The 25,160-nt window shown below is 52.9% G+C and overlaps 1 protein-coding gene across 7 annotated transcripts in view; it reads right to left on the bottom strand.

The window, feature by feature from the left end:
• stxbp5a (syntaxin binding protein 5a (tomosyn)) overlaps positions 1 to 16,679 on the bottom strand; it is a 243,691-nt gene extending 227,012 nt beyond the window's left edge. For all 7 annotated transcript variants that reach the window (XM_043696459.2, XM_043696460.2, XM_043696462.2 and 4 more), the window contains exons 1-2: positions 16,431 to 16,679; positions 3,053 to 3,150 (exon numbers count right to left, since the gene is read on the bottom strand). In XM_043696459.2, coding sequence (XP_043552394.1) covers positions 3,053 to 3,150; positions 16,431 to 16,574 — 242 coding nt within the window. In that variant the 5' untranslated portion in view covers positions 16,575 to 16,679. The remainder of the gene's footprint in view (positions 1 to 3,052; positions 3,151 to 16,430) is intronic.
• Between the last annotated feature and the right edge of the window lie 8,481 nt (positions 16,680 to 25,160).

The following is a 25,160-nucleotide window of genomic DNA, read 5'->3' as shown; positions in this document are numbered from 1 at the left end:
TTCATCAAACAAAAATCACAGCACGTATCTCTTCAGGAAATGGTGGAAAAGCAAGCCAAAAAAGCTTGTTGTTTCACATCATATGCTGCTCTCAACAGACCATTGACTAATTCGGTTAACTTTGTGTGTAGCATCTCCTTTAAGGATAAAATAACATAACGGTTAAACTGTTTTGGCCACTTCACAAAGTGGCAGGATCAGATTTAAAATGAAGAGCATGAGAAACAAAAAAAAATTAAGAGTCGATTGGTCATGAAGGAGAAGAGAGAAAGTTCTGCATTGCACTGCATATGGAAAAATAAATCAAATTAAATTGAGAAAGGTTACATTATTTAGCAAACAAAATTAGTGGTGTGGAACCATTTTGGAGCTAAGCATTAGGAAAAGAAAAACAAAAGAAACAGTGTCGTTTCAAGTAGATTTGAATGAATAATTTGCTTAAAGAGTAATTTTGAAGAATAAATTACTTAAAAATATATACAGATAATGAGTGCTCTTAGAAAAAAGATCAGATTAAAATTAACTGATTTCTTTTTCTTGTTTGGAGTTGAATCATATGGATGGGGTTGGCTTCAGCTTTAAATATTAAAAAGGATAAGATCTACGAAATGGAATTTTCAATTACAAAAGACATTCAGAAAAAAATTCTAACGGTCCGAGTATTGATCGCACATAGAACTATGATGCTCAGTGTCATAGCTAAACTTCGGTCAACACATTAGGACACCGGAACTGACAGTTCAGTAACGGCCAATGCATTTATGTAGTCCGTTTAATAGCAACTGGCATATGACTTTACTGCAGTGAAATGTCTCAGAATACTTGTACATCTCTATGACTCTTATAATAGCATTGTTAAAAATTTGGTGTCACAAAGTCAAAATGGGAAAGCTGACTCAAAGCTTGGTCAAACCTGTGAGTTCTAAGAAGTGCCTTAAAAGGAAGAAAAAGGCAAAGAAATGGTGCAGTTCAAGGAAGAAATTAGAGAACAGGGTCCATCAACCAAAGGAACAGCTTCTACCAGAGAAGTAATTTTTAAAAATCAGGATGCTCAAGAAGCAGATTCATAAGGATTAGATATCACTGAATGTTGTGAAGCTGAAGGAGATTAGAGAGAGAGAAATCAGGGCAGGACCATGGAGGAACCTGAAGACATGGATAAAATATTTAAAATGGAAACTAATGAAAATAAAGAATACACTTGCTCACAGGTGAATGGGACTTGCTGGGAGTTTGGATACAGACAGCTTTGGATAATATCAAGACGATGAAGGACAGAAAACAAAACATCAAAAAGGCAATAATAAGGATTTCAACTGAGGCCTGGTTGGACATTGTTTCAGAGCTGGAATTAGGTAATCTTGGCAATAGCTCACAGCTAATCTCAAGATTGAATATTTCGTCATGGTTGTGAATAGTCTGCTTCTGCTAATAGGGAGTTGGGGGGAATCAATGGCTAGGAAACCAAGTTTGTGCAGGGACCAAATACAACAGCTCTGGTCATCTCAATATCCAACAGGAGAAAACTGCTTTTCAAACAATTTTGGATGTCAGATAATTTAGAAACAGTGGAGTTTGAGATCTTGGAGAAGATTTGTGAAGACAGTGGAGTGTTGAAACAAGTGGTGATAAGAGAGTTAGCATCATTAACATGTCATCTGATGTTTTGAAGATGTTAACAATGGGGACAGCAGGAAGTAAAACATCCTAAACCATTTCAGGATTACTGAACAAAAATGGTCACGGAGTCATTCAAAAGAATGAAAGACAGGCATTCAAAAAGCATGGCCATATATGTAGATTTTAAGAAGAATTTCAAATTGGGAGAGAAAAGTGGAGAAGCAGATGGAAGCAGAAGGTTTTATGGACAGAGTTCCAGAATACCAGCTTTTGGCCATTGGGCAATAGTCAATGATAGCATAATGTAAATCAGAGATCCAGAATTGGAAGGGCACAAACCTCAAGTTTATAGCACTCAAGGCAGTTACAAGGATAGAAGGGGCAAGCCCATGAATGGATTGGGGCACAGGATGAGCATTTTCAAAAATCAAGTTAATCAAGAATAGAATTGATGAATGAATGAGGCTTGGTATAAATTAGAACATAGGTAGCAATAAAGAGGCTTCTTGATGACTCTATTCATCACCACAGACACACACATCCCTAGTTCCCATTTAACTACACAAGAAATTCACAAACTGATGCTTTCCTATTTTAATAATAGAACTGTGTGATTAATGACATATTTTATGACAAGCAACCAGAATCAGCCAGCCAAACAAATGAATTCAAGCTGGCCTAAGATTTCAATAATCCCAAAAATTTACTTTGAAGGAAAAACAAATTCCTGAGTTCACTGCAACATTCCACTAGCCAGCCCATGCTGTAAATGCAAATACATCAATAGTGTAATATTTGAGCTATTATGTGAAACTACACCATAGAAGATTGTGAATAAATACTGCAGTCACAGGTGCAATCTTTTGCCATTCTGTTTTTTTATATAAAAGAGACGGCAAACAAAGCATGCTGCAATGCACATACAGGTGCAAAATATAACAAGGTACATTGCACATGATACACAGAGGGGGGCAGCTATATAGAGTCAGTCATAGATAGATATGACCAACCAGAACTGAACTACCAAAGCTTGTATATGCACAATATGTAACCGACAAAAGACAGGCCACACAGCTTAAAGTCTGACAACTGGAATCCATAATAAATACAAGGGTTAAGTCGTAGACTAATTGCTACACAACAGATGAACACAGAAATGACAAACAGATACAATGACAAGCCAAATGGCAAGGCATTACCTCCATTGACTGACAAGCAAAAAAGGATTTCTCCTGTATGTCTTTATTGCTGTAACAGGAGAAACGTAGCATGTCAATGGTCCATGCACCATTCAATGTCATCACTGTGCCAAAGAGGCAAGGGGACACAGAATGCGTTGCCAGCTCTTCCAGTGGATAAAACAAGGTACCAAGGGCACTACATGAAGCACCTGAAGCTCAGCAATGTTTCTCTGACAGTTGTTAAAGGATACAGTCGCAAAGATCCCGACTGAGTTCCAATTGCCAGGATTTTCTGCACTGGATCGAAAGCCATGGCTGAAGGCTGATATGGAAATCCATGACGAACCGTCTGACACAAGTAGGAGCAAAATAACCCAAATACAATAGGGAGAAAATGGAGATTAACAGACGACAGAGAAACGCAATCCAGGATAGAATTGGAAATAAACAGGACTAAATTGGGAATTAAACAGGAGGGATTTAGGTTTTACCAGGCATGAATAGAGAGTTCAGTTGGGGACTGAACAGCAATTTGGGGAGGGAATAAAGATGAGAGGTGTGGGAGCAGAGGTGGGGCATGGGTGCAAATAAAAATAATTTCAACAGGATCAGAGGAAAAAAAAAATCCAAAGCTTGCACAAACTCAAAGACTGGGTTCAGCAAGAAGGCTGGCACGAATTGGGTGGTGGTGGGGGGACTTTGGGAATGGAGAGAAGGGGGCCAAGAGGGTGCAGACAGTGGGGCACTGGGGGCAGAGGGAGTGGAGGGGGCAGAGGGAGCAGGGCAGGGGGTGGAGCAAGTGGGATAGAGGTTAGACGGGGTGGCGACACAAGGGCATTGGAGGCACGGGGGTGGAGTGAGTGCGACGTCGGGGGCATGTGGCAGGGAATACGTTGAGTGCGGAGGGAGGGAGAGGGGTATGTTGGAGGCAGACAAGAGGGGCCAGGGAGGGTGCTGGGAGGGGGGGGGGGAGAGGGGGGGGGTGACACAGGGGAGGTGTGGCGTCTGTTGGGGACGGGAGGGAAGTCGCAGGGTGGGGGTGGGGGTGGGGGTTTGAAAAGGGACAGGGGTCAGAGAAGCGGCATCGCGGGGGGGATGAAGGGGAGAGAAGGGACGTGTTGGGTGGAGGGAGAGAAGGGGAGGGGGATGAACGGTGGGGGGGGGGGGGGAGGGGGATGAACGGTGGGGGGGGGGAGGGGGGATGAACGGTGGGGGGGGGGGAGGGGGGATGAACGGTGGGGGGGGGGGAGGGGGGATGAACGGTGGGGGGGGAGGGGGGGAGGGGGGGTGAGCGGTTGGGGGGGGGAGGTGAACGGTGGGGGGGGGGGGGGAGGTGAACGGTGGGGGGGGGGGAGGTGCACGGTGGGAGGGGGGGAGGTGAGCGTGAACGGTGGGGGGGGAGGGGAGCGTGAATGGGGGGGGAGGGGAGTGTGAACGGTGGGGGGGGGGAGGGGAGTGTGAACGGTGGGGGGGGGGAGGGGAGTGTGAACGGTGGGGGGGGGGGGGGTGGAGTGAACGGTGGGGGGGGGGGGGAGTGAACGGTGGGGGGGGGGGGAGTGAACGGTGGGGGGGGGGGGGAGTGAACGGTGGGGGGGGGGGGAGTGAACGGTGGGGGGGGGGGGGAGTGAACGGTGGGGGGGGGGGGGGGGGAGTGAACGGTGGGGGGGGGGGGGAGTGAACGGTGGGGGGGGGGGGGGAGTGAACGGTGGGGGGGGGGGGGGAGTGAACGGTGGGGGGGGGGGGAGTGAACGGTGGGGGGGGGGGGGGAAGAGTGAACGGTGGGGGGGGGGGGAGTGAACGGGGGGGGGGGGAAGGGAGTGAACGGGGGGGGGGAAGGGAGTGAACGGGGGGGGGAAGGGAGTGAACGGGGGGGGGGGGAAGGGAGTGAACGGGGGGGGGGAAGGGAGTGAACGGGGGGGGGAAGGGAGTGAACGGGGGGGGGGAAGGGAGTGAACGGGGGGGGGGGAAGGGAGTGAACGGGGGGGGGGGAAGGGAGTGAACGGGGGGGGGGAAGGGAAGGGAGTGAACGGGGGGGGGGGGGAAGGGAGTGAACGGGGGGGGGGGGAAGGGAGTGAACGGGGGGGGGGGGAAGGGAGTGAACGGGGGGGGGGGAAGGGAGTGAACGGGGGGGGGGGGGAAGGGAGTGAACGGGGGGGGGGGAAGGGAGTGAACGGGGGGGGGGAAGGGAGTGAACGGGGGGGGGGGGAAGGGAGTGAACGGGGGGGGGAAGGGAGTGAACGAAGGGGGGGGGGAGTGAACGGTGGGGGGGGGGGGGAGTGAACGGTGGGGGGGGGGAGTGAACGGTGGGGGGGGGGGGAGTGAACGGTGGGGGGGGGGGGAGTGAACGGTGGGGGGGGGGGGGGAGTGAACGGTGGGGGGGGGGTGAACGGTGGGGGGGGGGGGGGGGAGTGAACGGTGGGGGGGGGGGAGTGAACGGTGGGGGGGGGAGTGAACGGTGGGGCGGGGGGAGTGAACGGTGGGGGGGGGGGGAGTGAACGGTGGGGGGGGGGGGAGTGAACGGTGGGGGGGGGGGGGGAGTGAACGGTGGGGGGGGGGGGGGGAGTGAACGGTGGGGGGGGGGGGAGTGAACAGTGGGGGGGGGGGAATGAACGGTGGGGGGGGGGGAGTGAACGGTGGGGGGGGGAGTGAACGGTGGGGGGGGGGAGTGAACGGTGGGGGGGGGGAGTGAACGGTGGGGGGGGGAGTGAACGGTGGGGGGGGGAGTGAACGGTGGGGCGGGGGGAGTGAACGGTGGGGGGGGGGGGGGAGTGAACGGTGGGGGGGGGGGGGAGTGAACGGTGGGGGGGGGGGGGGAGTGAACGGTGGGGGGGGGGGGGAGTGAACGGTGGGGGGGGGGGAGTGAACGGTGGGGGGGGGGGAGTGAACGGTGGGGGGGGGGGAGTGAACGGTGGGGGGGGAGTGAACGGTGGGGGGGGGGAGTGAACGGTGGGGGGGGGGAGTGAACGGTGGGGGGGGGAGTGAACGGTGGGGGGGGGGGGGAGTGAACGGTGGGGGGGGGGGGAGTGAACGGTGGGGGGGGGGGAGTGAACGGTGGGGGGGGGGGAGTGAACGGTGGGGGGGGGGAGTGAACGGTGGGGGGGGGGGGGGAGTGAACGGTGGGGGGGGGGGGGGAGTGAACGGTGGGGGGGGGGGGAGTGAACGGTGGGGGGGGGAGTGAACGGTGGGGGGGGGAGTGAACGGTGGGGGGGGGGGGGGAGTGAACGGTGGGGGGGGGGAGTGAACGGTGGGGGGGGGAGTGAACGGTGGGGGGGGGGAGTGAACGGTGGGGGGGGGAGTGAACGGTGGGGGGGGGGGGAGTGAACGGTGGGGGGGGGGGGGGAGTGAACGGTGGGGGGGGGGGGGAGTGAACGGTGGGGGGGGGGGGGGGGGGAGTGAACGGTGGGGGGGGGGGGAGTGAACGGTGGGGGGGGGGAGTGAACGGTGGGGGTGGGGGGGAGTGAACGGTGGGGGGGGGGGGGGGGGGGAGTCAACGGTGGGGGGGGGGGGGAGTGAACGGTGGGGGGGGGGGGAGTGAACGGTGGGGGGGGAGGGGGAGTGAACTGTGGGGGGGGGATGAACTGTGGGGGGGGGGGAAGAACTGTGGGGGGAGGGAAGAACTGTGGGGGGGGGGGAAGAACTGTGGGGGGGGGGGAAGAACTGTGGGGGGGGGGGGAAGAACTGTGGGGGGGGGGGAAGAACTGTGGGGGGGGGGGGAAGAACTGTGGGGGGGGGGGGAAGAACTGTGGGGGGGGGGAAGAACTGTGGGGGGGGGAGAGGAACTGTGGGGGGGGGGGAGAGGAACTGTGGGGGGGGGGAGAGGAACTGTGGGGGGGGGAGAGGAACTGTGGGGGGGGGGAGAGGAACTGTGGGGGGGGGGAGAGGAACTGTGGGGGGGGGAGAGGAACTGTGGGGGGGGGGAGAGGAACTGTGGGGGGGGGAGAGGAACTGTGGGGGGGGGAGAGGAACTGTGGGGGGGGGAGAGGAACTGTGGGGGGGGGAGAGGAACTGTGGGGGGGGGAGAGGAACTGTGGGGGGGGGAGAGGAACTGTGGGGGGGGGAGAGGAACTGTGGGGGGGGGAGAGGAACTGTGGGGGGGGGAGAGGAACTGTGGGGGGGGGGAGAGGAACTGTGGGGGGGGGAGAGGAACTGTGGGGGGGGGAGAGGAACTGTGGGGGGGGAGAGGAACTGTGGGGGGGGGGAGAGGAACTGTGGGGGGGGGGAGAGGAACTGTGGGGGGGGGGAGAGGAACTGTGGGGGGGGGAGAGGAACTGTGGGGGGGGGAGAGGAACTGTGGGGGGGGGGAGAAGAACTGTGGGGGGGGGGAGAAGAACTGTGGGGGGGGAGAGGAACTGTGGGGGGGGGGAGAAGAACTGTGGGGGGGGGGAGAAGAACTGTGGGGGGGGAGAAGAACTGTGGGGGGGGGGAGAAGAACTGTGGGGGGGGGGAGAAGAACTGTGGGGGGGGGAGAAGAACTGTGGGGGGGGGGGGAAGAACTGTGGGGGGGGGGGAAGAACTGTGGGGGGGGGGATGAACTGTGGGGGGGGGGATGAACTGTGGGGGGGGGGGAAGAACTGTGGGGGGGGGGGAAGAACTGTGGGGGGGGGGATGAACTGTGGGGGGGGGGATGAACTGTGTGGGGGGGGGAAGAACTGTGGGGGGGGGGGGAAGAACTGTGGGGGGGGGGAAGAACTGTGGGGGAACGGTGGTGGAGGTATGTGGGTTGCAGTATGGGGGAGGAAGTTTATGTTGGGGTGTGCGCGGAAGGGGTGACGTTTACGGGGGTGTGTGGTTTACGTAGGTGTGCGCGGAGGGGGTGACGTTTACGTGGGGGTGAGACTGTGGGGAAGAGTGGTGTACGTGGGGGTGCGACTGTGGGGAAGAGTGGTGTACGTGGGGGTGCGACTGTGGGGAAGAGTGGTGTACGTGGGGGTGCGACTGTGGGGAAGAGTGGTGTACGTGGGGGTGCGACTGTGGGGAAGAGTGGTTTACGTGGGGGTGCGACTGTGGGGAAGAGTGGTTTACGTGGGGGTGCGACTGTGGGGAAGAGTGGTTTACGTGGGGGTGCGACTGTGGGTGTGTGGGGTGTGACGTTTCGGTGGGTGTGTGGGGTGTGACGTTTCGGTGGGTGTGTGGGGTGTGACGTTTCGGTGGGTGTGTGGGGTGTGACGTTTCGGTGGGTGTGTGGGGGGGGGTGACGTTTCGGTGGGTGTGTGGGGGGGGGGTGACGTTTCGGTGGGTGTGTGGGGGGGGGGGTGACGTTTCGGTGGGTGTGTGGGTGGGGGGGGTGATGCTTAGGTGGGCGTGTGGGTGGGGGGGTGATGTTTGGGTGTGTGGGTGGGGGGGTGATGTTTAGGTGGGTGTGGGGGGGTGATGTTTAGGTGGGTGTGGGGGGGTGATGTTTAGGTGGGTGTGGGGGTGGGGTGGGTGTGTAGGTGTGGGGGGGTGATGTTTAGGTGGGTGTGTAGGTGTGGGGGGGTGATGTTTAGGTGGGTGTGAAGGTGTGGGGGGTGATGTTTAGGTGGGTGTGTAGGTGTGGTGGGGTGATGTTTAGGTGGGTGTGAAGGTGTGGGGGGTGATGTTTAGGTGGGTGTGTAGGTGTGGTGGGGGGGTGATGTTTAGGTGGGTGGGGGGGGTGATGTTTAAGTGGGTGTGTGGGTGGAGTGATGTTTAGGTGGGTGTGTGGGTGGAGTGATGTTTAGGTGGGTGTGTGGGTGGAGGGGGTGATGTTTAGGTGGGTGTGTGGGTGGAGGGGGTGATGTTTAGGTGGGTGTGTGGGTGGAGGGGGTGATGTTTAGGTGGGTGTGTGGGTGGAGGGGGTGATGTTTAGGTGGGTGTGTGGGTGGAGGGGGTGATGTTTAGGTGGGTGTGTGGGTGGAGGGGGTGATGTTTAGGTGGGTGTGTGGGTGGAGGGGGTGATGTTTAGGTGGGTGTGTGGGTGGAGGGGGTGATGTTTAGGTGGGTGTGTGGGTGGAGGGGGTGATGTTTAGGTGGGTGTGTGGGTGGAGGGGGTGATGTTTAGGTGGGTGTGTGGGTGGAGGGGGTGATGTTTAGGTGGGTGTGTGGGTGGAGGGGGTGATGTTTAGGTGGGTGTGTGGGTGGAGGGGGTGATGTTTAGGTGGGTGTGTGGGTGGAGGGGGTGATGTTTAGGTGGGTGTGTGGGTGGAGGGGGTGATGTTTAGGTGGGTGTGTGGGTGGAGGGGGTGATGTTTAGGTGGGTGTGTGGGTGGAGGGGGTGATGTTTAGGTGGGTGTGTGGGTGGAGGGGGTGATGTTTAGGTGGGTGTGTGGGTGGAGGGGGTGATGTTTAGGTGGGTGTGTGGGTGGAGGGGGTGATGTTTAGGTGGGTGTGTGGGTGGAGGGGGTGATGTTTAGGTGGGTGTGTGGGTGGAGGGGGTGATGTTTAGGTGGGTGTGTGGGTGGAGGGGGTGATGTTTAGGTGGGTGTGTGGGTGGAGGGGGTGATGTTTAGGTGGGTGTGTGGGTGGAGGGGGTGATGTTTAGGTGGGTGTGTGGGTGGAGGGGGTGATGTTTAGGTGGGTGTGTGGGTGGAGGGGGTGATGTTTAGGTGGGTGTGTGGGTGGAGGGGGTGATGTTTAGGTGGGTGTGTGGGTGGAGGGGGTGATGTTTAGGTGGGTGTGTGGGTGGAGGGGGTGATGTTTAGGTGGGTGTGTGGGTGGAGGGGGTGATGTTTAGGTGGGTGTGTGGGTGGAGGGGGTGATGTTTAGGTGGGTGTGTGGGTGGAGGGGGTGATGTTTAGGTGGGTGTGTGGGTGGAGGGGGTGATGTTTAGGTGGGTGTGTGGGTGGAGGGGGTGATGTTTAGGTGGGTGTGTGGGTGGAGGGGGTGATGTTTAGGTGGGTGTGTGGGTGGAGGGGGTGATGTTTAGGTGGGTGTGTGGGTGGAGGGGGTGATGTTTAGGTGGGTGTGTGGGTGGAGGGGGTGATGTTTAGGTGGGTGTGTGGGTGGAGGGGGTGATGTTTAGGTGGGTGTGTGGGTGGAGGGGGTGATGTTTAGGTGGGTGTGTGGGTGGAGGGGGTGATGTTTAGGTGGGTGTGTGGGTGGAGGGGGTGATGTTTAGGTGGGTGTGTGGGTGGAGGGGGTGATGTTTAGGTGGGTGTGTGGGTGGAGGGGGTGATGTTTAGGTGGGTGTGTGGGTGGAGGGGGTGATGTTTAGGTGGGTGTGTGGGTGGAGGGGGTGATGTTTAGGTGGGTGTGTGGGTGGAGGGGGTGATGTTTAGGTGGGTGTGTGGGTGGAGGGGGTGATGTTTAGGTGGGTGTGTGGGTGGAGGGGGTGATGTTTAGGTGGGTGTGTGGGTGGAGGGGGTGATGTTTAGGTGGGTGTGTGGGTGGAGGGGGTGATGTTTAGGTGGGTGTGTGGGTGGAGGGGGTGATGTTTAGGTGGGTGTGTGGGTGGAGGGGGTGATGTTTAGGTGGGTGTGTGGGTGGAGGGGGTGATGTTTAGGTGGGTGTGTGGGTGGAGGGGGTGATGTTTAGGTGGGTGTGTGGGTGGAGGGGGTGATGTTTAGGTGGGTGTGTGGGTGGAGGGGGTGATGTTTAGGTGGGTGTGTGGGTGGAGGGGGTGATGTTTAGGTGGGTGTGTGGGTGGAGGGGGTGATGTTTAGGTGGGTGTGTGGGTGGAGGGGGTGATGTTTAGGTGGGTGTGTGGGTGGAGGGGGTGATGTTTAGGTGGGTGTGTGGGTGGAGGGGGTGATGTTTAGGTGGGTGTGTGGGTGGAGGGGGTGATGTTTAGGTGGGTGTGTGGGTGGAGGGGGTGATGTTTAGGTGGGTGTGTGGGTGGAGGGGGTGATGTTTAGGTGGGTGTGTGGGTGGAGGGGGTGATGTTTAGGTGGGTGTGTGGGTGGAGGGGGTGATGTTTAGGTGGGTGTGTGGGTGGAGGGGGTGATGTTTAGGTGGGTGTGTGGGTGGAGGGGGTGATGTTTAGGTGGGTGTGTGGGTGGAGGGGGTGATGTTTAGGTGGGTGTGTGGGTGGAGGGGGTGATGTTTAGGTGGGTGTGTGGGTGGAGGGGGTGATGTTTAGGTGGGTGTGTGGGTGGAGGGGGTGATGTTTAGGTGGGTGTGTGGGTGGAGGGGGTGATGTTTAGGTGGGTGTGTGGGTGGAGGGGGTGATGTTTAGGTGGGTGTGTGGGTGGAGGGGGTGATGTTTAGGTGGGTGTGTGGGTGGAGGGGGTGATGTTTAGGTGGGTGTGTGGGTGGAGGGGGTGATGTTTAGGTGGGTGTGTGGGTGGAGGGGGTGATGTTTAGGTGGGTGTGTGGGTGGAGGGGGTGATGTTTAGGTGGGTGTGTGGGTGGAGGGGGTGATGTTTAGGTGGGTGTGTGGGTGGAGGGGGTGATGTTTAGGTGGGTGTGTGGGTGGAGGGGGTGATGTTTAGGTGGGTGTGTGGGTGGAGGGGGTGATGTTTAGGTGGGTGTGTGGGTGGAGGGGGTGATGTTTAGGTGGGTGTGTGGGTGGAGGGGGTGATGTTTAGGTGGGTGTGTGGGTGGAGGGGGTGATGTTTAGGTGGGTGTGTGGGTGGAGGGGGTGATGTTTAGGTGGGTGTGTGGGTGGAGGGGGTGATGTTTAGGTGGGTGTGTGGGTGGAGGGGGTGATGTTTAGGTGGGTGTGTGGGTGGAGGGGGTGATGTTTAGGTGGGTGTGTGGGTGGAGGGGGTGATGTTTAGGTGGGTGTGTGGGTGGAGGGGGTGATGTTTAGGTGGGTGTGTGGGTGGAGGGGGTGATGTTTAGGTGGGTGTGTGGGTGGAGGGGGTGATGTTTAGGTGGGTGTGTGGGTGGAGGGGGTGATGTTTAGGTGGGTGTGTGGGTGGAGGGGGTGATGTTTAGGTGGGTGTGTGGGTGGAGGGGGTGATGTTTAGGTGGGTGTGTGGGTGGAGGGGGTGATGTTTAGGTGGGTGTGTGGGTGGAGGGGGTGATGTTTAGGTGGGTGTGTGGGTGGAGGGGGTGATGTTTAGGTGGGTGTGTGGGTGGAGGGGGTGATGTTTAGGTGGGTGTGTGGGTGGAGGGGGTGATGTTTAGGTGGGTGTGTGGGTGGAGGGGGTGATGTTTAGGTGGGTGTGTGGGTGGAGGGGGTGATGTTTAGGTGGGTGTGTGGGTGGAGGGGGTGATGTTTAGGTGGGTGTGTGGGTGGAGGGGGTGATGTTTAGGTGGGTGTGTGGGTGGAGGGGGTGATGTTTAGGTGGGTGTGTGGGTGGAGGGGGTGATGTTTAGGTGGGTGTGTGGGTGGAGGGGGTGATGTTTAGGTGGGTGTGTGGGTGGAGGGGGTGATGTTTAGGTGGGTGTGTGGGTGGAGGGGGTGATGTTTAGGTGGGTGTGTGGGTGGAGGGGGTGATGTTTAGGTGGGTGTGTGGGTGGAGGGGGTGATGTTTAGGTGGGTGTGTGGGTGGAGGGGGTGATGTTTAGGTGGGTGTGTGGGTGGAGGGGGTGATGTTTAGGTGGGTGTGTGGGTGGAGGGGGTGATGTTTAGGTGGGTGTGTGGGTGGAGGGGGTGATGTTTAGGTGGGTGTGTGGGTGGAGGGGGTGATGTTTAGGTGGGTGTGTGGGTGGAGGGGGTGATGTTTAGGTGGGTGTGTGGGTGGAGGGGGTGATGTTTAGGTGGGTGTGTGGGTGGAGGGGGTGATGTTTAGGTGGGTGTGTGGGTGGAGGGGGTGATGTTTAGGTGGGTGTGTGGGTGGAGGGGGTGATGTTTAGGTGGGTGTGTGGGTGGAGGGGGTGATGTTTAGGTGGGTGTGTGGGTGGAGGGGGTGATGTTTAGGTGGGTGTGTGGGTGGAGGGGGTGATGTTTAGGTGGGTGTGTGGGTGGAGGGGGTGATGTTTAGGTGGGTGTGTGGGTGGAGGGGGTGATGTTTAGGTGGGTTTGTGGGTGGAGGGGGTGATGTTTAGGTGGGTGTGTGGGTGGAGGGGGTGATGTTTAGGTGGGTGTGTGGGTGGAGGGGGTGATGTTTAGGTGGGTGTGTGGGTGGAGGGGGTGATGTTTAGGTGGGTGTGTGGGTGGAGGGGGTGATGTTTAGGTGGGTGTGTGGGTGGAGGGGGTGATGTTTAGGTGGGTGTGTGGGTGGAGGGGGTGATGTTTAGGTGGGTGTGTGGGTGGAGGGGGTGATGTTTAGGTGGGTGTGTGGGTGGAGGGGGTGATGTTTAGGTGGGTGTGTGGGTGGAGGGGGTGATGTTTAGGTGGGTGTGTGGGTGGAGGGGGTGATGTTTAGGTGGGTGTGTGGGAGGAGGGGGTGATGTTTAGGTGGGTGTGTGGGAGGAGGGGGTGATGTTTAGGTGGGTGTGTGGGAGGAGGGGGTGATGTTTAGGTGGGTGTGTGGGAGGAGGGGGTGATGTTTAGGTGGGTGTGTGGGAGGAGGGGGTGATGTTTAGGTGGGTGTGTGGGTGGAGGGGGTGATGTTTAGGTGGGTGTGTGGGTGGAGGGGGTGATGTTTAGGTGGGTGTGTGGGTGGAGGGGGTGATGTTTAGGTGGGTGTGTAGGTGTGGGGGGGTGATGTTTAGGTGGGTGTGAAGGTGTGGGGGGGTGATGTTTAGGTGGGTGTGAAGGTGTGGGGGGGTGATGTTTAGGTGGGTGTGAAGGTGTGGGGGGGTGATGTTTAGGTGGGTGTGAAGGTGTGGGGGGGTGATGTTTAGGTGGGTGTGAAGGTGTGGGGGGTGATGTTTAGGTGGGTGTGTAGGTGTGGTGGGGGGGTGATGTTTAGGTGGGTGTGGGGGCTGATGTTTAGGTGAGTGTGGGGGGGTGATGTTTAAGTGGGTGTGGGGGGGTGATGTTTAAGTGGGTGTGGGGGGGTGATGTTTAAGTGGGTGTGGGGGGGTGATGTTTAGGTGGGTGTGGGGGGGGTGATGTTTAGGTGGGTGTGTGGGTGGAGGGGGTGATGTTTAGGTGGGTGTGTGGGTGGAGGGGGTGATGTTTAGGTGGGTGTGTGGGTGGAGGGGGTGATGTTTAGGTGGGTGTGTGGGTGGAGGGGGTGATGTTTAGGTGGATGTGTGGGTGGGGGGGTGAGGTTTAGGTGGGTGTGTGGGTGGGGGGGTGAGGTTTAGGTGGGTGTGTGGGTGGGGGGTGAGGTTTAGGTGGGTGCGTGGGTGGGGGGGGTGAGGTTTAGGTGGGTGTGTGGGGGGCGTGATGTTTAGGTGGGTGTGTGGGGGGGCGTGATGTTTAGGTGGGTGTGTGGGGGGGCGTGATGTTTAGGTGGGTGTGTGGGGGGGCGTGATGTTTAGGTGGGTGTGTGGGGGGGCGTGATGTTTAGGTGGGTGTGTGGGGGGGCGTGATGTTTAGGTGGGTGTGTGGGGGGGCGTGATGTTTAGGTGGGTGTGTGGGGGGGCGTGATGTTTAGGTGGGTGTGTGGGGGGGCGTGATGTTTAGGTGGGTGTGTGGGGGTTGATGTTTAGGTGGGTGTGTGGGTGGGGGGGTGTTTAGGTGTGTGTGTGGGTGGGGGGGTGAGGTTTAGGTGGGTGTGTGGGTGGGGGGTGAGGTTTAGGTGGGTGTGTGGGGGGGTGTGTGGTTTAGGTGGGTGTGTGGGGGGTGAGGTTTAGGTGGGTGTGTGGGGGGCGTGATGTTTAGGTGGGTGTGTGGGGGGGCGTGATGTTTAGGTGGGTGTGTGGGGGTTGATGTTTAGGTGGGTGTGTGGGTGGGGGGGGTGTTTAGGTGTGTGTGTGGGTGGGGGGGGTGAGGTTTAGGTGGGTGTGTGGGTGGGGGGTGAGGTTTAGGTGGGTGTGTGGGGGGGGGTGTGGTTTAGGTGGGTGTGTGGGGGGTGAGGTTTAGGTGGGTGTGTGGGGGGCGTGATGTTTAGGTGGGTGTGTGGGGGGGGCGTGATGTTTAGGTGGGTGTGTGGGGGGGCGTGATGTTTAGGTGGGTGTGTGGGGGGGCGTGATGTTTAGGTGGGTGTGTGGGGGGGCGTGATGTTTAGGTGGGTGTGTGGGGGGGCGTGATGTTTAGGTGGGTGTGTGGGGGGGGTGATGTTTAGGTGGGTGTGTGGGGGGGTGATGTTTAGGTGGGTGTGTGGGGGGGTGATGTTTAGGTGGGTGTGTGGGGGGGGTGATGTTTAGGTGGGTGTGTGGGGGGGGTGATGTTTAGGTGGGTGTGTGGGGGGGGTGATGTTTAGGTGGGTGTGTGGGGGGGGTGATGTTTAGGTGGGTGTGTGGGGGGGGTGATGTTTAGGTGGGTGTGTGGGGGGGGGTGATGTTTAGGTGGGTGTGTGGGGGGGTGTGGGGGGGGGTGATGTTTAGGTGGGTGTGTGGGGGGGGTGATGTTTAGGTGGGTGTGTGGGGGGGGTGATGTTTAGGTGGGTGTGTGGGGGGGGTGATGTTTAGGTGGGTGTGTGGGGGGGGTGATGTTTAGGTGGGTGTGTGGGGGGGGTGATGTTTTGGGGGGGGGTGATGTTTAGGTGGGTGTGTGTGGGGGGGGTGATGTTTAGGTGGGTGTGTGGGGGGGTGTGGGGGGGGGTGATGTTTAGGTGGGTGTGTGGGGGGGGTGATGTTTAGGTGGGTGTGTGGGGGGGGTGATGTTTAGGTGGGTGTGTGGGGGGGGTGATGTTTAGGTGGGTGTGTGGGGGGGGTGTGATGTTTAGGTGGGTGTGTGTGGGGGGGGTGATGTTTAGGTGGGTGTGTGTGGGGGGGGGTGATGTTTAGGTGGGTGTGTGTGTGGGGGGGGTGATGTTTAGGTGGGTGTGTGTGTGGGGGGGGTGATGTTTAGGTGGGTGTGTGTGTGGGGGGGGTGATGTTTAGGTGGGTGTGTGTGTGGGGGGGTGATGTTTAGGTGGGTGTGTGTGTGGGGGGGTGATGTTTAGGTGGGTGTGTGGGGGGGTGATGTTTAGGTGGGTGTGTGGGGGGGGGTGATGTTTAGGTGGGTGTGTGGGGGGGGGTGATGTTTAGGTGGGTGTGGGGTGGGGGGGTGATGTTTAGGTGGGTGTGTGGGGGGGTGATGTTTAGGTGGGTGTGTGTGGGGGGGGTGATGTTTAGGTGGGTGTGTGTGTGGGGGGGGTGATGTTTAGGTGGGTGTGTGTGTGGGGGGGGTGATGTTTAGGTGGGTGTGTGTGTGGGGGGGGTGATGTTTAGGTGGGTGTGTGTGTGGGGGGGGTGATGTTTAGGTGGGTGTGTGTGTGGGGGGGTGATGTTTAGGTGGGTGTGTGGGGGGGGTGATGTTTAGGTGGGTGTGTGGGGGGGGTGATGTTTAGGTGGGTGTGGGGTGGGGGGGTGATGTTTAGGTGGGTGTGGGGGGGGGGGGTGATGTTTAGGTGGGTGTGGGGGGGGGGGGGGGGGAAAGAGGAGAAAGGGTGATGCTGCGAGAGAGAGACTGGGCCAGGACCGGAGGGTGTCAGGGCAGGCACCCAGCGGGTCAGGGTCACACAAACAGCGCTGTCATGAGGGGCTGAGGGTGAGATGGTGCCCGCGAACATCATCACTCACTGACAACGGTTGCGGTGGCTGAGGGCAGACCGCACGCGCCTCCCCCCCCCCAAATAAAAACCTTCAAATGCTGAATCAGCCGGGTACCCGGGGGAGGAGGAGGAGGAGGAGGGGTGGGCTGTGTTTGGGTCCGGGACCTCCGCCGGTTACCCTGGCCGGGACGGTTAGCGAGGTAGGTGGGTCGGTCGGTCGGTCGAAGGGCCGGTCCAAGGGGGCCGCACTCACTTTGCAGAGCTGGAAGTGTTCGGAGCACAGGGTCTCGACGATGTCGCTGTCGGGCGGCCGCTGGCAGGGCTGCGACGAGGAGGACGAGGCGGCGGCCGCTGCCGTCAGGCCGTCCAGCACCTTCCGGATGTTGAACTTCTTCATGGTGCCCTCGCTCTGTGCCTGCTCTCCTCCGCCTCTCACATGTCGGGGGGAGGGGAGGAGGGGTCAGGTCGGGGTCGGGGTCGGGGTCGGGCCCCCTCTCCCTCTGTCGGTGGGTGTGAGGGGCTGAGTTACACAGGCCTGGCAGCTGGCTCGTGCCACCCCAGCACCGTCCCCCTTCCTTCCCTCTCTCTCACACACACACACCTCCTTCCTATCCTTTCCCCTCCCTCTCTCCCTAGATATCCCTCTCTTCCCCGGGACACGGAAACGCAGCCACCAGTCTCCCCTCCCCCCCCACACACACACACACACACAACCGTACTCCTCCTCCTCCCAACCGCAGCACCGCGCCTGCGCACACACCCGGATGTCAGCGAGCACCTGAGGCAGCAACAGGATTAACACCAGCACCAAGCCATTAACATGCACAGCACCACTGGTACTCCCAGTCAGCATTAATGCTCCTCAGCAGCACTAATACTCACAGGAGGAACCATGGTGACTGCAGCAACCGACATGAATTATAGGGCGGTTGCGTGTTTTTTTTTGGGTAGATTTTTCTTTCTTGGAAGAAAATGCTGCACCAGCCTTAGGTGCAGCAACCAGCATTCATAGCACCAGCAGCCCTGCCAGCATGAATGGGATAAGTTGGGCTGATAGTAATGCCAGCCGGAAGACGAGCAGCACCTACTTCAACACCCTTAAAGTGGCTCTCTCCAACCCCATATCTGTTCATGTGCTTCTGGAGCCCTCACTTTGTCAACTGGAGGGCTTTAGTATATTGCAACACTTTCAAATTAATAAATTACAATGAACTCATTATCAACATTATTGCTACCCCACCACCCATTCATGCTCTCTGACCTGCATTGTCTGACTGGATTGGTAATACCCCGTGCGAAAATTACAATAAATTACAATGAACTCATTATCAACATTATTGCTACCCCACCACCCATTCATGCTCACTGACCTGCATTGTCTGACTGGATTGGTAATACCCCGTGCGAAAATTGTCCCACTACCTCACTTCTTATGCCTGAAATGTCAACACTCCTGCTCCGCGGATGCTACCTGACTTGCTGTGCTTTTCCAGCGCCATAATTTGTGACTATATTTCCTCCAGTCCTGTAACCATTCCAAAAGCTCCCTATCTCTCCTCCAATCCTGTAACCATCCAAAAGCTCAACACTTTATGTTCCTGATTTTAATAATTAATGGTCATGCCTTCAGTTGTCTAGGCTGTAAGCTCTGACATTCCCTCCTTAAATCTCTCTAGTGCTTTCTTCTCCCTTAGCGAGCTTCTTAAAATCAATTTCATGTCTTTATATCTCTTCATGTGCTTTGGTGTGAAATTTTCTTTGATAATGCTACTGTCAGTTATGTTAAAGATGCAACATATATTCCAGTTGTTATTACAGTAATACAGATTTAATATGCAAATAGAACTGATAGAAATAACAGTTTAAATCAGAATAACAGAACTAATAGAAATGGCTAAAAGAGTTAATAAGAGCTGCAGCAACAGTAATACTTGTGTTAATAGCAACAACAGCACTACTAATAGTGCATTATTTTCAAATAAACTGCAAAACTTAATAAGGCCAGTTAGAACAACAGAAACACCAGCATTAACAGGAACGGCATTATTAAAATAATGTGAATATTACTAGGGCGTCCTGAACTAGTAGCAACGCCACATTAATACAAGCATTAGATCTCATAATTCAGCTGTTCCTGTTGATGCTGATCTAACTGATAACAGTAATATTACAGACAATCAAGGTCACCATTGAAGACAATATCTAATTGGTCTTGAGAAGTTGGTGGTGAGCCACTTGTTTGAACTTCTACAGTCTTTCAAGTGCAGTTACACCCACAGTGCTATAAGGGAGGGAGTTCCAGAAATTTAGCTCAGCAAAAGTAAAGAACCAATGATACATTTCCACGCCAAAACTTTAATTACACTTTCTGACTATCCTCCCTGTCTTTATATCTCTTTGACATATTAATGTGTCACACTCAAAATTTTCCTCCTTTGTGGAATACTTACGACATCATTCATCTCACTGGATTTCTTTTTAATTGAGAAAAGTCCAATGAACTTTGCTTTTTAATTGTTCTCAGAGACCAGTAATAAAACTAACATTTTGTTTCCAGCAAAAAAATCTGACTCTTAGCCTGTTTATTTGTAGTTTTATTTGTTTGTCAAACACTTTACAAGTTTTTTTTGGTGAACTCATACACTTCAGCTAGTTTATTTCTGAAAGTGGAAACATGAGTTGGAAGTGTAGTCTCTGAGCTTTGATTTATAAATTCCTATTTAATCAGTGTAAGTGGTCTTCTCCATGCATCAATATATCTTTCACATATCGTCCATATATCAATCAAAATCCTGCAGAGTCACCAGGGGTATGCATAATGGCATACAATAATAAGGTAATTCCTTTATACCGATTGTAAGGACTTTTTTTTTGTATCTTGTGGACTAAACTAGGAAAAGGACTGTTTTGAAACCAAGAAGTAGGAAAGAAAATGCTGCATGTTTAAAAGCAAATTACTGGAACTCATTGTGAGTTGTGTTTACACTGTTGTTTTACAAACATTGCAGGGGAGATGAGATAAGTTGGCACAGCACTAGGAGGTGTGTGCAGAGTGAGATTTGTTGGGCAACATGGTACTGATTATTTTCTGCAATTATGACCAGTTTTTAATGCCAAAGGCCAAGAGCCTGACGAAAGCTTTCTGATTAGATACTGGTCAGCTGAATAGCTGATACGTGTAAACAATACAATGGTATAAGGTGTCCAGACTGGAAGAAGTAGGGTCTGATTATCTTTGCAGTAAGTAACCAAAACCTGAAGAAAGCCAGTTGCATTTCACCAATAACTCAAAGACTTTACAATTAGTTTACCAATTACCCTATGCCTACCGCAAAAATAGTGAATTAATTTGAAGGAAGGACTTCAGAGAACAGAAAGTCTTGTGAAGAAAAAGGAACATCTCTTCTAAGCCTTCAGACTGGTGGTATTGAACTGTATGATTTCCCTAGTATTTTTCTCCTCCACCAAATAGTACCCTTTTTTTTCCCTATTTGTCAGTCTGTATGTGTGTACAGAAGTCTGAACTAGGACAGTCATAGATTGATAATTCATCACTATTTACCTCTGGTTAGAATGTTCTTATTTGTAATAAATAGTAGTTCTTGTACATACAGGAACCTGGTCAGCATATTTTGTTGACCTAATTCAACCAGACAGATTAACTGGGAACTTTGTGTACTTTGGATAAATCTATAATTTTTGTGACGATCTGATGATAGTGGGGCTTGAGTATCAGCACACATTTCCAAGTGAGTTATAACATCATCATTAGAACATTCCTGACAATAATCTCTAATCATGGTCTTTCAAGTTTGATACTGCCTTTCCAATGCTCCTTGAGATTGCAGATGATAAAGTTGTAGAGACAACTTGTTTTATTCCCAAACTATTCATTATTTCTTTGAGTATTTGTGATCAATATAAATATGAACTTTAATTGTAGTTCTTTGAGTAATTCACATCTGCAACAAAATTGAACCAACTTTTCCACTATTTTTGCTGCTGTAATTTATTTCCAAAGGCACTACTTCAGGAAATAAAGCTAAAACATTTAAACACATTGTTAAAAGATAATGATTCCCTCTCTAGGATTTAGGCAATGGTCCGACAAAATCTATTGAGACTTTGATAAATGGTAGTTCAAAGCTGGTACTGGAAGTAAACAGGTTTAATTGATGGGTAGAGATAACCAATTACCTGACATGCATGGATTCTCTGGCAAAATCTCACCATATCTTTGCAAAATCTGGGCCAATAACAATGATCTGGCATTCAAGTCCAAAACCATTGGGCACAGATTTAAGGTGAGAGGGGAAAGATTTAAAAAGGACCTGAGGGGTAATTTTTTCACACAGAGGATGGAATGAGTGCCATAGGAAATAGTGGAGGTAGCTCTAAATCGGTATTTGAATCGAAAGAGTTTAGGGGGATATGGGCCAAGTACTGGCAAACAGAACTGGGTCAGATTGGGACGTTTGTTCAACTTGGATGAGTTGGACCAAAAGGTCTATTTCCCTGCTTTATGACTGTATAACGGGGTTGTTGTGATGGATGATTTTAACTTCCCCTATATTAATTGGGACACCCTTAGTTCCAGGGACTCGGATTGGGTTGTGGAGATTTGTTAGATGCTGCAGGAGAGTTTCTTGAAGCAATATGTTTGACTTGTTTTGATTTGATTTACAGTGGGTTCTGCTATAATGTGTGTTTCTTCAATGCAAATTAGCTTGAATGCGATTGACGAATTTGGACATTTTTTGTAGAATGGGAATTTTCCTTACCTGAATTGGTTATAATGTGATTCTCGCCTCATTAGTTTAAATGGTGCAGCTATTGCGCGATTTTCTTATAATGCAAGATCACATGCGAACAGAACTATCTCATTATATCAGAACCAACTGTATTATTGTCACACGTCATAGAGTCACAGAGACGTACAGCATGGAAACAGATCTTTCGGACCAACTCGTCCATGCCGACCAGATGTCTTAACGTAACCTGGTCCCACCTGCCAGCACTTGTTCATATCCCGCTAAACCCTTCCTATTCACATACCCATCCAGGTGCCTTTTAAATGTTGCAATTGTACCAGCCTCCACCACTTCCTCTGGCAGCTCATTCCATACACACACCACCCTCTGCATTAAAAAGTTGCCCCTTTGGTCCCTTTTATATCTTTCTCCTCTTACCCTAAACCTATGCCCTCTGGTTCTGGACTCCCCCACCCCAGGGAGTGTCTATTTACCCTATCCATACCCCTCATGATTTTGTAAACCTCTATGAGGTCACCCCTCAGCCTTCGACGGTCCAGGGAAAATAGCCCCAGCCTATTCAACGTCTCCTATAACTCAAATCCTCCAACCCTGGCAACATCCTTGTAAATCTTTTCTGAACCCTTTCAAGTTTTACAACATCCTTCCGACAGGAAGGAGACCAGAAATACATGCAATATTCCAAACGTGGCCTAACCAATGTCCTGTACAGCTGCAAAATGACTTCCCAACTCCTATACTCAATGATCTGACCAATAAAGAAAACCATACCAAATGCCTTCTTCACTATCCTAACTACAGCTACTCAGTTAGCAAGATTAGATCTCATGTAATACAGGGATATCTAGCCATTTGGATACAGAACTGGCTCAAATATAGAAGACAGAGGGTGGTGGTGAAGGGTTGTTTTTCAGACTGGAGGCCTGTGACCAGTGGAGTGCCACAATAATTGGTTCTGAGTCCACTACTTTTCATCATTTATATAAATGATTTGGAGGTGAGCATAAGAGATATAGTTAGTAAGTTTGCAGATGACACCAAAATTAGAGGTGTAGTGGACAGTGAAGAAGGTTACCACAGATTACAATGAGATATTGATCAGATTGGCCAATGGGCTGAAAAATGGCAGATGGAGTTTAATTTAGATAAATGTGAGGTGCTGCAGTTTGGAAAAGCAAATCTTAGCAGGACTTATACACTTAATGGTAAGGTCCTAGGGAGTGTTGTTGAACAAAGAGACCTTAGAGTGCAGGTTCATAGCTCCTTTAAAGTGGAGTTGCTGGTAGATAGGATAATGACGAAGGCGTTTAGTATGGTTTCCTTTATTGGTCAGAATATTGAGTACAGGAGTTGAGAGGTCATGTTGCGGCTGTACAGACATTGGTTAGGCCACTGTCGGAATACTGCGTGCAATTCTGGTCTCCTTCCTATTGGAAGGATGTTGTGAAACTTGGAAGGGTTCAGAAAAGATTGACAAGGGTGTTGCCAGGGTTGGAGAATTTGAGCTATAGTGAGAGGTTAAATAGGCTAGGACTGTTTTCCCTGGAGGATCAGAGGCTGAGGGGTGACCTTATAGAGGTTTATAAAATCATGAGGGGCATGGATAAGATAAACAGACGAGATATTTTCCCTGGAGTGGGAGAGTCCAGAACTAGAGGGCATAGGTTTAGGGTGAGAGGGGAAAGATATAAAAGAGACCTAAGGGGCAACTTTTTCATGTAGTGTATTCCATACACTGGTATGTGTATGGAACGAGCTGCCAGAGGAAGTGGTGGAGGCTAGTACAATTGCAACATTTAAAAGGCATCTGGATGGGTATATGAATAGGAAGGGATATGGGCCAGATGCTGGCAGGTGGGACTAGATTGGGGTGGGATGTCTGATCGGCATGGATGGGTTGGACCGAAGTGTAGATTTCTGTGCTGTACATCCCTATGACTCTGTGACTCTATGACTCTACTTTCAAGAAGCTATGAACCTGCATTCCAAGGTCTCTTTATTCATTAATCCTCCCTAGAACCTTACCATTAAGTGTAAATGTCCTGGTAAGATTTGCTTTCCCAAAATGCAGCACATTGCATTTATCTAAATTAAACTCCATCTGCCATTCCTCAGCCCATTGGCCCATCTGATCAAGATCCCATTGTAATCTAAGGTAATGTTATTTGCTGTCCATTACACCTCCAATGTTGGTGTCATCTGCAAACTTACTAACTATACCTCCTATGTTCATATCCAAATCATTTATATAACTGATGAAAAGTAGTGGACCCAGCACTGATCCTTGTGGCACTCTGCTGGTCACAGATCCTCCAGTCTGAAAAACAACCCTCTACCACCATCCTCTGTCTTCTACCTTCGAGCCAGTTCTGTATCCAAATGGATATTTCTGCCTATATTCCATGAGATCTAACCTTGCTAACCAGCCTCCCATGTGGACCCTTGCTAAATGCCTTACTAAAGTCCATATAGATCACATCCACCACTCTGCCCTCATCAGTCCTCCTTGTTACTTTTTTCAAAAAATTCAATCAAGTTCTCAAAGAACTCAATCAACTGAGATACAGTGAAGAGGATTGTATTCCATGCTAATCAAATAAATCATACCTTACATAAGTTCATCAGGATGATAGAACAGAATGCAGTATATAGTGTGACAGCTGCAAGGAAGGTGCAGAGAAAGATCTACTCAAATGTATGAGAATTCTTTTCATTAGTCTGATAACAGCTGAGAAGAAGCTATTCTTAAATCTGTTGGGATGTGTTTTCAAACTTTTCTATCTTATGTCTGATGGAAGAGGGCGGAAGAGAGGGTGTGAGGAGTCTTTGGTTATGTTGGCTGCCTTCCCGAGGCACCGGGAATTGTAGACGGAGTTAATGGAAGGGTGGCTGGTTTTTGTGATTGTTTGGACTGTGTTCACAACTCTCTGAAATTTCTTTCAGTCTTAGGCAGATCAATTTCCATACCATGCTATGATACATCAGGATAGGATGCTTTCTGTGGTGCATCTCTAAAAATTGTCAAGAGTCATTTTCGACATGCTGAATTTCCTTAGCCTTCCGAGGAAGTAAAATCATTAGTGTACTTTCTTGACTGTAACTTCAATGTCAGTAAACTAGGATAGATCGTTGTTGATATTTACTTTTAGGAACTTGAAGCTCTCAACCACCTCCACCTCAGCGCCATTGATACAGACAGAAGCATGTCCTCCTCTCAGCTTCCTGAAGTTGATGACCAGCTCCTTTGTTTTGGTAACACTGAAGGAGAGATTGATGTCCTTACACCATGCCACGAAGCTGTCTATCTTCCTCTCTTATTCTGTCTGGTCCTTGTTTGAGATCTGAGCCACTATGGTGGAGTCCTTAGCACATGTGTAAATGGAGTTAGAGTTGAACTAGGCCACACCGTTCTGAGTGTATAAGGAGTATAGGAGTATAAGGGGCTGGGTATGCAGTCTTGTGGGGCAACAGTGTTGAGGATTATTGTGGAGGAGGTGTTGTTGCCTATCCTTACTGATTGCAGTCTGTGGGTCAGGAATTTGAGAATCCATTTGCACAGTGGGGAGCAGAGTCCTAGGTCTCAGAGTTTGGAGATGAGTTTTAGTTGGAATTATGGTGTTGAAGGTGGAGCAAAAGTCAACAAAAACAAGTCTGATGTAGGTGTCTTTCTTATTCCAGATGTTCCAGGGAGATGGCGTCTGCTTTGGACCTATTGTGACGATAGACAAACTGTAGAAGATCAAGGCAATCAGAGAGGCTGCAGTTGATGTGTGCTGCTTGAAGCACTTCACAATGATGCATGTCAGAGCCACTGGGTAGTAATCCTTAAGTCATATTGCCTGATCTTTCTTTGGCACTGGGATAATAGTGGTCTTCTTGAGGTAGTTGGGAACCTAACACCATAGTAAGGAAAAGTTAAAGATGTCTGCTAATGCTCCTACTAGCTTGTCTGCATAGAATCTGAGTGCAAGGCCGTGGATTCCATCCAGGCCAGTTGTTTTCCATGGGTTCACTTTCAAGAAAGCCAATTTGATGTCTGCTGTGGCGACTGTTGGTATAGGTGCAGCCAAGGCATTCATGTCAGGTGACATCATTTCACTGGTTCAAAACAAGAATAGAATGCATTTAATTCATCGGGGAGGGATGCATTGTTCTCAGCAATTCGACTTGACTTTGCTTTGTAGGCTGTTACATCCTGTAAGCTTTGCTAC

This window comes from Chiloscyllium plagiosum, unplaced genomic scaffold, assembly GCF_037043375.1.
Source record: "Chiloscyllium plagiosum isolate Xiang-an unplaced genomic scaffold, Cpla_swu_hap1 HiC_scaffold_10, whole genome shotgun sequence".
Lineage (NCBI taxonomy): Eukaryota > Metazoa > Chordata > Chondrichthyes > Orectolobiformes > Hemiscylliidae > Chiloscyllium > Chiloscyllium plagiosum.
The sequence above is the reverse complement of the archived record's forward strand: the minus strand, read 5'-3'. Positions and strand labels throughout refer to the sequence as shown.